This window comes from Pyrus communis, chromosome 12, assembly GCF_041283825.1.
Source record: "Pyrus communis isolate YQ-2024b chromosome 12, ASM4128382v1, whole genome shotgun sequence".
Lineage (NCBI taxonomy): Eukaryota > Viridiplantae > Streptophyta > Magnoliopsida > Rosales > Rosaceae > Pyrus > Pyrus communis.
Window position 1 is genome coordinate 21,004,513 of NC_142576.1, and position 12,082 is coordinate 21,016,594.

The window sequence follows — 12,082 nt, forward strand, 5'->3', positions numbered from 1 at the left end:
GAGGCGCCGTGATCAAGCCTTATCTGGTGCCAGTAGTTTTTTTGTTCGTTATGGGAGAGAAACTTCTCAACCTGTGCCGACTCCCGACACTCTCTCTCACCAAACAATTGTTGGAAAGTTTAATTATTTAGCATTTTGGGTCAATACATTTGAGGATGGTTTCGTATTTTAAGCGTTAGGTTTTCTTGAGGGTTAAGGATTTGGATTCCGCACCTCCACCGGTTGCTTTTGGGCAAAGGAATGGGTTTCTTGTTTTGCCCTTCAACCTTAAAAAGGGGTTCCAACGATCCAAATCCAAGAGTGCAATTGGTGAGAATGCCAAGCCCACTCAAATGTCACAGCAATATAAGCTCAGTTTGTGCCAGCAGGCAAGACTTACGTGAACATGACGTTAGTCACTTTTTAAGTTTTTTCGCGTGCAATATATGCGTGTAATTAGGGTTAGCTCTCTATAAACAGGTTGTTTTGTTATTAGTTAATATAGGTAAGTTGCCCTATGTTTATAGTTGTCGTGACAATCTTTTGTAGTTAATATAAGTAAGTTACAATATAGCCCTATGTTTTCAGTTACTAAAATTATACTCGTTTATAATCAGTTTTTTTCTTCAGTTTGTTAATTAGTTAGTTTGTTATTCATTTGTATGTTCGTTAGGCGCTTTGATATTTAAGATACTAATCCAAATAGAGATAGAGAGAATATACAAGTAAGACATAGGTAAGTTATTGGGATAAAGATGTGCTATTAATTCTTATTCCATCTCCTTGGTGTGGCCGAGAGATTTAAGGCATCTTACCAAGCAAAAAATTTTCATTGCACATTTTTCTTCACAAGTGAACAATTGAAATTTAACTAACCATTCATATGAGGCCGAGAGATTGAAGACATCTTACCAAGCGGAAATTTTTCTGCGTACAATTTTCTTCACAAGTGAACGGTTGAGATTTAACTAACCATTCATATGTGAAAAAGAAATATAGGGGTGAACAAAGAGTTAAACTAAACATGGTATATACCAAAAATATATATGACAATATTTGGGAATTTCTTATATGTTCATTAATCTCCAAAGTGGAGTATATATAGGAGTTACAATTGGTATTATATATGCACTTCGTTAATGTGGCACAACAGACTCCTATTTACACTTTAACTAATATATAACTCGCAACACTAGTTGGAAAACACACTATTAGACACAGCCTTAGTAACCACATCAGCGAGTTGATCTTCAGATCTCACAAACAGAAACATAATAATTTCAGTATCCAATTTTCCTTAATGAAATGTCAATCAATCTCCACATATTTTTTTCGATCATCTTGCACTGGATTATGAGCAATCTCAGTAGCATCCTTGTTATCACAATGGAGTTTCATAGCACCCTTGGTTTTTAAATCCAAGATCTCTCAACAATTTTTTTAACCATAACAACTCACATACACCATGAGACATACCACGAAACTCAGCTCCAGCACTTGACCTAGCCACGACTTTTTGTTTCTTGCTTCTCCAAGTAACTAGATTACCACTCACAAACGTAAAGTATCTAGATGTAGATCGCCGTCAGTGATAGAACCTGCCCAATCTGCATCTGTATACCATTTGACATTCAAATGACCATTTTTGGAGAAAACCAAGCCTCTGCAAGGAGCCATCTTCAAGTACCTCAAAATATGGATTACTACATCCATATGAGCTTCACTGGGTGAGTGCATAAGCTGACTTACCACACTAACTGCATAAGCAATGTCAGGGCGAGTGTGAGACAAATAAATTAATCTTCCCATAAGCATCTGATACTGTTCCTTATGAGTAGGAACTTGATTCGGAAATAAGCCTAGACGATGATTCTGCTCAATTGGAGTATCAATAGGTTTGCAATCTAACATGTATGTTTCAGCTAATAAATAAAGAACATACTTCCGTTGAGACAAAAAAATATCATGTTTAGATCGTGCAACCTCAATTCCAAGAAAATAATTCAATTCATCCAATTCTGTCATCTCAAATTCAGTAGCTAGGTAATTTTGAGAGAGTTGTATCTCTTTCTGATCATCACCAGTCACTATCATGTCATCAACATAAATAATCAATGTCGTTAGCTTACCAATTGTCACTTTAGAAACAAAGTATGATCTGAATGACTCTGGACATACCTAAACTTCTTCATTGAACTTGTAAACCTCCCAAACCACGCTCTAGGAGATTGTTTCAAACCATACAAAGTCCTTCGCAATCTGCACACAACACATTTTTCAGGAGATATTTTGATACAAGGTGGGAGATCCATATAAATTTCCTCATTGAGATCACCATGAAGAAAAGCATTTTTAACATCAAACTGCAATAGGGGCAAATCCTGGTTTGCTCCTAAGGACAGAAGAACACACACAGTATTAAGTTTGGCAACAGGAGCAAAAATCTCCTAATAGTCCACCCCATAGGTTTGAGTATAACCCTTAGCAACTAATCTAGTTTTGTACTGATCAATAGAACCATCTGCTTTATGCTTAATAGTGAACACCCATCTACATCCAACAACCTTCTTCCTGTTTGGCAAAGGAACCAAACCCCAAGTGGAATTCTTTTCCAAAGCTTCCATCTCAACATTCATGGCATTAACCCACTTAGCTTCCATCTCAACATTCATGGCATTAACCCACTTAGGGTCAGACAAAGCATCATGAAATTTTGTTGGAATAAATACACTAGATAGCTGACATATGTAAGATGCATATGGTTTCGATAAACGATGAGTAGACACATAATTGTTGATAGGATACTTGGCTTTGGCATGCATATCAAGCTCATATTGTACTTTAGGTTTTCCACGATTAGGTTGTGGAGGCAACTGATAAGTAGAAAAATCATCAGAATTTACCTTATGTATGTCACCATCTTGTACCAAACTGTTAGAAGAATCATCAATGGATGAACCATCATCATGCAACTCGTTAGACATACCAGCAGTAGGCAACCAGTCATCAGAAGGTAATTCGTCAGACATACCAACAACAGGCAACTCGTTGGGCACATCTAACCGATCGTCATTAGAAATAGTCTTGGGAATGATTGTTGCTTGATCACTATCTATAGCCGACTGGTCAGTATCACACAACATAATAGGTTATGTCCCCAACTCTGCTTGTAACACATCATCCATACCATCTCTTCAAATCTGCATTTTACTCCTTCTCCCCCTAAAGCGGAGAGTTAGAAGAGAGCTTCACAAAATATGAAACTTCCTCGTGGAAGGTGACATCCATGGTAATATAGGTTTTCTAAGTTGGAGGATGATAACATTTATAGCCTTTCTGATTCTTAGGATACCCAATAAATACACATTGGAGAGCAGATGCATCAAGTTTACTCCGCTGATGAGAGTATACATGCACATATGCAATACACCCAAACACTATCAGAGGAAGTTTGGATATAGAAACAAGAGAAACATGTTTTTGTAGCACATCAAGTAGTGTCTGAAAATCAAGAACCCTACTTGGAACACGATTTATCAAATACACAGCAGCCAAAACAGCATGACCCACATATGATTAATAACACATTTATCCAACATCAAGGAGCGAGCAACCTCCATTATTTGACGATTCTTCCGTTCGAACACCATTTTGTTGGGGTGTAAACAGAGTAGTCGTCTAGTGAATAATACATTGGTCACGAAAAAAGTATGTCAAAGTGTGATACATATATTCTCCTCTGTTATTAGACCTGAAGACCTTAACTTTAGTTAGAAACTGAGTAGACACCATTGTACAAAATTCTTGAAGAAGAAAGGGACATCACTCTTATTCTTCATCAAGAACACCTAAGTTAATCGAATACAATCATCAATAAAAGTAACAAACCAACAGAATCCATTAGAAGTAACCTTTGCACACCTAAGCATGTATTAAATCAAATGGCAAAGTAGCTTTAGAATCACTTATGGGAAAGGAAGCACGATGACTCTTAGCCATGACACATGTTTCACACTTGAACTCTGAATCACTACAAGTGCGCAACAAAGAAGGAAATAGATGCTTCATATAATTGAATGATGGATGTCTCAAATGTCGATGCCACAACCAAATTTGATGTCTATCATCCACTTTAGCACTTATAACTTGATGATTATTTGAACCTAAAACAATAATATCCTCCATAGTCAAGATGTACAAACCCCTAATTCTTTTACCACGACCAATTATCTTCTGAGTTTGAATGTCTTGAAAATAACAATACATGGGGTAGAAGTGAGCGGAACAATATAAGGTATCAAGTAGTCTTCCTACCGACAAAAGATTGCACTTAACATTGGGAAAAAGTAAAGCATGGACCAGTGATAAGGTCAGAATAAGAGAGGTAGTGTCTTTACCTTCACAGGGGAAGGTGCTTCATTTGTACTAGTAATATATGGATCACGAACATAGTCACGTAACTCTTCAAGAACTCTTGGGTTACCAGTCACATGATCAGTGGCTTCAGTATTAATTATCCATATATCTGTTCCACCAAGATGCATACCCACACTATGATTGTACTGAGCCATTTTGCTAAACCACGAACAATAAAGGCACAAAAGATAAGCAGCGAAATTAAAACAATTTACTAGAACACTGTAGCACGGATTGTTCATTATACTGTTCCCTTATTTTATTTCATTTTTTGGACGAAGGAAATCAAGACAAAAGTGGGCACAAAATTAAAGCACGCAGGTCATCGAGAGCGAATTGGTTTGATGCCAAGTTAAACTAAAGATGGTAAATAAAAAAAAAAAAAAAAAAAAAAAAAATATATATATATATATATATATATATGACAATATCTGAAAATTTCTTATATGTTCATTAATCTTCAAAGTGGAGTATATATAGGAGTTATAATTGATATTACATATACGCTTTGTCAATATAGGACAACAAATTACTATTTACACTTTAACTAATGTATAACTCGCAACACCAAGTTCCCTTGCCAAGAAGCCCCGAGCTTCATTCTTATTGATCCCTTGTTTTCAAGTAATACCATGTGGCAGTCAAGTTACTTTATAACATGAATAGTATCTTCATGGAATGATGATTACAGCCGTACAAAGACACTAGCACTTGCCCTATTCTACCAAAAAATTAAAAAGATTGAAGATATGACTGATAGAATCATAAATCAAATAGAAAAAACTACAAAAGACAAGAAAAGAGATATATAATTTCAGATAGAAATTTGAGTTCTACCAAAATGAATTATGATGATAAAAGATTGGAATCACAAAAAAATATTTGACAAATATTAAAAGGAAGAACTACTCGATTAATCGGTAAACATATTATTTTATAAAAAAATTCATTGAAAAGATATACATAGATATCAGTTAATGAAACCAAAAATTTTACATCTAAATATCAGCTAGAACACGACAAGCGAATAGTTGAGAAGATACTCTCCAATTGACCTTTAAAACTTATAATTGTCTGCGTGTATTTTTCTAATTAACTATTTTTTTCTCTTGTGTACGAGCATTTTTATTCAAGAAGTGAACACATAAAAGGTTCACTCTTACCAACACTTACACATGCATAATTTAGAAGTACACATTGGCGAAACCAAGATCTTAACCCAATTAAGTGCATGATTAAGAAGTTGTCATGTTACACATTCATTTTCATATACTTAACCTAAACCCATATACATGATCTTGACCTACACGGTTGTTTTTACATCATTAGTCAAATCATCTACTTGGTCCTAGTGCATTGCATATATTAATTCTGGAAACCTTATTACTTGCACAAAACATCAACCAAATTTTCTGTTTTTCGTGAATATCATTTAGAGTCATCAGTTATAATTAGTAAGGGTAAAATGACATTGTTGGGGTCATATCCAACAATTTTCCCCGCGTTGGCTCCACTAGTAGTGTACCTGCACCAACAAATTCAATTTGAACATAAAGTCCAGACACCTGCACCAACAAATTCAATTTGGAGATAAGTTCAGAAATTTGATGGATAACTATGGTTTTTTATTATGGGATCAAATTCCATTTGGAGATTCCTATGTCACGTTCCTTATTTTAATGAAGAGTTATTGTGACCCGTTTGCAACCGCTAAAATTATATTCAATGATAAAAAATTAATAAAAATATGTGAGAGATAAAAATGGCTGTGTACACTAGTACAAAAAACACTTTGTGCAACGCAGGTCCTTCGTCGCGCAAAGTCAAAAAACGTCACGCAAAGTCAAAAAACGTCGCGCACAAACCGTCGCGGCAAGGCAGTGACAGAAGGCTTTGCGCGACGCAAGTAACCCCATCGTCGCGCAAAGACACTTTGCGCGACGTATTTTGCACGACTCAACATTCGTCGCGCAAGTTTCTTTGCACGACGCATGTAAAGGACACTTTGCGCGACGTATTTTGCGCGACTCAACATACGTCACCCAAGATCCTTGCGCGACGTATTTTGCGCGACTCAACCTACGTCACTCAGGATCTTGCGCGACGTATTTTGCGCAACCCAACCTACGTCACTCAAGATCCTTGCGCGACGTAGACTATAGTCGCTCAAAGTGTCTTTGCGCAACGCATGTTCCCAAGTTGCGCAAAGATACTTTGCGCGACGCAGTCTACGTCATGCAAAGATACTTTGCGCAACTTGGGAACATGCTTTGCACGACGTATTGTATGTCGCGCAAAGTGGAAATTTGGTTTTGGTAAAAAATATTACTTTCTTAATTTTTAATAATATTGTAATTAAATTCTAAATAATAATTAATTAACAAAAGAAAAGTATTTAATTATACAATATATGAAAATGTACATACAAGATGTCCAAATAAAAAAGAAAAAACTACAAGTAATCTTCTAGGTGAAGTGGCTACTGGGTATCGGCAGGGTGAAGTGGCTCGGAGGTTGAAGGTGTAGCAAGATCAGGTATTGGTAGTGAGATTTGGAGGCCGGTCATCTGTATGGCTCGTATAAGATCTCTCATCTGTCCGTCATAAGTATGCAGCTGCTCGCCCTGGGCCCTTATCTGCTCCTTCATCTGCTCACCCTGGGCCCTCATCTGCTCGCCCTGGACCTCAAGCTGACCCTTTAGGGTTATCACTTCCTCCTTCAATGAATCGACCTCTGTGGTGTTTGATTTGGAAGAAGAAACACCAGTCTCACGAAGTCGTGCTTTCCCCATGCACCGAACAACCTTGCCGTGACGACGACCGAAGTTCTGATCTAGGACATCAGTCAAAATCTGAAAACCTGCATCATCAGGTACTGTGATGTCCTCAATTGGGGTCTCCGGGGGAAGTTGCGATGTTGCTTCTTGGAGAACAGTAGTGCTCTTTTCCACCATAAGAGCCTGTAATAATAAAGAAAAAACATATATATAAATAATATTTGAAAGATTCATACATATAAGAATAATAACAATTACATATACTTACATGAAGCTGCCCAGCGGTCTCATCTCCAGGTCGAACGTAAACGTCCTCGAACATGTCGATCTCTGGGAACTTAGAACCCTAGTTTTTTTTTTAGCTGGCCAAAAATACTTAAATGGTGAAAACCCAAAGCTTAAATTTTCACAAAAAATTCAACATAACTTCCCCTAATAGTATAGCATTTCCCAAAATGATAATATAGCATTTCACAATCCAACATAACTTCCCCTAATAGTATAGCATTTCACAATCCAACAAATTTTTAGCATCATAAAAATAATAATTTTAAAATGAAAAAAAAAATACAACGTAGTCATCAAGAATTAGAAAAAAAACTACCTGGATGGGAGGCCTCACCCTCGACTCTGGATGCTGCGGAAGTGTGATCAGAAGGGTCCGGCTCACGATGACGTCGGTGAGGTCGTCGTGCACTGAGCGGGTGAATGGGTACTGATGATGTCGATGAGATAGGCACCTGGGGCCCCATAGGAGTAGCCTCAGTAAGGGGTGTAGGAGGCGCATTGGTCACGCTCCGACGACGAGTGATCAAATGCGACATCTATACACTTAATTTGCGTCGGCTTCGAGTTTGGCGTCACTGCCTTGCGAACGAGAGGGAGAAAGATGAGTCTTAAAAATCAAATTCGGATTCAATATATGGGAAAGAGGGAAAGAGGGAAAGAGAGAAAGAAAAAGGGAAAAAGGGAAGAAGGAAAGAGGTTTATACGGGAGGGAAAGAGGGAAAGAAAGAGGGAAAATCAAGTGGTCTATTAATTATATTAAGTGGTCTATTAGATTAAGAGGGAAAGAGGGAAAGAGGGAAAGAAAAAGGGAAAAAGGGAAGAAGGGCTCACACAATCATCCATGTGGTGACAAATGCTTCATGTCCGGTTACAGTTGTCAAGGGCTCACACAATCATTTTGCAGAACCAGAAGGGAAGAATTGCTGTACAAAGTTAAATCAATGGTATATACTACTACAACTATTAAAATTAAAACAAAATTCAAGTTTTTGTATTGAAATTTAATTGGGTTTATGCGATAATTAATCGCTCAAACAAAAAAAATTGATAAAATGAATTGATGATGTTACCTCAAATTGTCCAGAATTGCTAACGGAAGGGATGAGCTTTGCAATGTGAAGGGATACATCATTGTCATTGTTAATCAAGTATTTAGTAACTTCTGTAGAAACTTCAATTACATCTTCATGTTCCATGTTGAAGGACTCCTTTTTGTGTTTAATCAGAAGCGTACAAACACATTGTTCCATGTTGAAGGACTGCTTGAGAAATCTTCTTCAACCTGAGAGAAGCAGAAGAAGAGTGCCACCCGTCCCCTTCCTACGCAAATTCCATCTGAATATCGAAAGTTGTCAGCAAGATTCTATCACCTATGCAAATATCTCCATCATCATCACATTCAAATCAACTTTAGTTAATTGGATTAACTTTAATAATTGTAATAGGAAGTAATGATTATGTCCAACCTTCGGGACAACATTTGTAGAAAAACTTTAGTTAATTGAATTAACTTTAATAATTGTAATAGGAATTAATAGGAAGTAGAAAAACTCACCAACGAACGCCAGACGTTAAAAAAAGGGACCCTGATAAAAAAAGCGCCTATCAAATTTATCAATTCGTGTGACGTAGGTATACAATTCGACGTCACACAAAGTAGTTTTGCGCGACGATTAAAGCGTCGCGCAAGGTTTTTTTATTTTTTTTTAAAGTATTAAAAAAATTACCAAAAATTTGACTTTACTCCTTTCAAGTTCAATTTTTATTTCACATAAACCCCGTAATAATATATTATTCTAAAAAAAACCCATAATAATTTTTTTTCCATATATTATTCAATTCCATCTTCTCCTTGGTGATTGCATTGAGGCTTGATCTTGGTGATTCCACAGGCTTACTCGTGAACTGGGCTGGAAGATTCTTTTGGTTTCCTCCAATCGTTGATTTTCCACAGGCTACTCTTGAACTGGGCTGGAAGATTCTTTTGGTCTCCTCCACTCGTTGATTTTCCTTTGTGCTACTCTTGAACTGGGCAGCAGGATTCTTTTGGTCTCCCCCAAAGGTCTGAGCTTCCTCCTTTTATCTGTTTCTTTGTTCAATCTTTCCAATTCGTATTGAAGAGGGTTAGAGGATAACTCAGCATATGCAGTTGTTGCTTGTCTCCACATGCTACAATGTATCATTTTCACTTGCCTTACTTGCTCCCTTTTGCAGAAGTGGTCCCTTCTCTGGAAGTGTATCAACCGTTGAAGATGACTACTCGAGAGCAACGCTAGGTAAGCAACCAGGGAATAGATTCCAGGCAGTCGGACCCAGATCGGAAGACTGACTCCAAGTGCCGGCTGATTGCTTCTTTCACTTTGCCATGCGAGTAAGAACAAGGACAAAGAAAAAGACAGGGAAATAGCATGATATGAGATACTTTTGCTTTTGACCTTGATGATATGAGATACATTTGCTTTTGAAGAAGCGGTGAATGAATCAGCACATGTATTTGTTGTGCTTGTCTCCACATGCTTCAATCTACCGTTTCCTCCTGGGTCATCTGTACTCCAGGCATCTGGTATCTTCTTTGGGGAAGAAGAAAAAATTGAGTATTTCGAAAGGCTTTGCTGGGAGTGCGCCCTCAAAGGTGAGGAAGAGTTGGGCATTTTCTTCAGGTCCGCCTTGCCATAAAAGATGAAGGTCGACATATATAGGGATTTCTCAATAGCAAGTGGTGGTACTGTTCTTTTACCCTTGTCGACAAAAGTTCTGAACAACGCCTCTTCGATTTCTGAACGACGCCTCTTCGATTTCTGAACTTCAAATAGTGATGACTCTTCGATCTTTGAATAAGCGGCCCTTCGATTTCTGAACAAACGCCTCTTTGATTTCTCGAGCCCAGAGCCAAACGGCTCTCTTCTGTCCATTCCCATCCCTTGTGCAGAAGGATAATAATATTATTTGTTGTAAACCCCGAAGCCCTTTGTTCTCTCTAGAAAAATGAGAGACATCTCTCACTACTCTCATTTCAAACCTCCACGCGTCTTCAACTTTGTCAGAGATATGAAAAGCCGAGATTGTGTCTGAAGAGTGTTGACGAAATTTACGCAGGAAAATCCGGTGGTTGTGTCACAAAGTCTTTATAGAGGTGATCGATCACCTCTAACATGCACACTTTGAAGATTGCCCATCCGTGAAAATCGTCTCCGGCCCTTTGAGATTTTACTCCATCCAACCCTTCTCTTTTAACATCTTTGAAAATGGCTAACCCATCTAACATTTGATTAGATTTGAGTCTCAGCAGTGATCCGGTTGCGCCGCGTCAAGGTAATGTATGGTGCCCGTCTTTCTTATCTTCTAATGGCCCTCTTACAGGTGAAGACTCCGTGATGACGGATGCAACAACAGCTACGATAGTAGCTAGGAACCTCCTTACTCCCAAAGATAGTAGGTTGCTTTCAGGACGGTCCGATGAGTTGGCCGTTCAAGAGTCCCTCGCTCTCAGTGTTCAGTGTGCGGGCTCTGTGTCCAACATGGGCCAACGCCTGCTTGCTCGATCCCGTCAAGTGGAATCATTGATGGCAGAGGTGGAAAATCTTAAGCAAGAGATCAAACAGCTTAAGTACGAGAATAGAAGTTTGCATGTGCTTGCAAATAACTATTCGACGGGTATGAAGAGGAAGCTTGATGAGCTGCAAGAATCTGAAGGTCGAATTCAAAGTGACCGTCAAAGGCTTGCGGCTTATCTCCAGAGGCACCTTTTTCCTGGGTCATCTAGCGTTCCACCCAGTATTGAGGCCTTGAATGCTCTATCTTCGATGCCTCCCGCTCCGATGCCTCCTGCTCCGATGCCTTCCGCTCCGATGCCTTCCGCTTCTAGAGTTTTGCCACGTAGTGGGGCTTCACGTAAACAACCTTTGTGAAGGCTCCATCATTCTGCCATGTTTTTTTTTTTTTTTTTTAATTTTTTTTTTAAAATTTTTTATGAACATGTTTTGTTTTATTCAGTGTATTGTTTTATTTTTTATTTTGTTTTATTTTTTATGAACATGTTTTGTTTTATTTTTTTTATTTTTACTCCAGGATATGTTCACGAATCGGATGAGAACTCCGAGTCATAAACTAGCACCTAAAACAAGAAACAAAACAAGATTAAAAATCTGGAATAAAATAAAAACAAACGAAAATAAACAATCCAAGGGATTAGCAAAGTTGCTAATCCCCGGCAACGGCGCCAAAATTTGATGCGAGATTTATACGCACACAAATTAAACCCTCTTTTTGACATTTGTAGTAAGTATGTATGTAGGGATCGTTCTTAACCGGGGATTAGGAGGGATTGCAAAATCACTTGGAAACTGACTCAAAAACGTAAAATAAAGTTTAAAACACTAAACTAGACTCAAAGAATGCGAAACTAAACGCTTAAAACACTAAAATAAACCAAAAGACTCAAACATCACCCAAAACACTAAAACCCGTTTTGCTTATAAGTACAAAATAAATAAATTAAAATCTACTCAGTAAATACATATATGAAAACAATGAATTGATTCGATCGTCAATTTAAAACATTTACACAAGTGGATACCACAAAAGAAAAAGGCAATGCAAGAACCCCAAAAGAAAAGCAAAAGG

The 12,082-nt window shown here is 37.8% G+C and overlaps 1 protein-coding gene across 1 annotated transcript; it reads right to left on the reverse strand.

Annotated features, from left to right (window-relative positions):
* Positions 1-6,819: 6,819 nt before the first annotated feature.
* LOC148692471 (uncharacterized) lies at positions 6,820-7,493 on the reverse strand. The gene is made up of 2 exons (XM_088681611.1): positions 7,440-7,493; positions 6,820-7,354 (listed from the first exon to the last, which is right to left on the reverse strand). Exons 1-2 carry the CDS (start codon positions 7,491-7,493, stop codon positions 6,875-6,877), a joined length of 534 nt encoding a protein of 177 aa, XP_088537737.1. The 3' UTR covers positions 6,820-6,874.
* Positions 7,494-12,082: the final 4,589 nt, after the last annotated feature.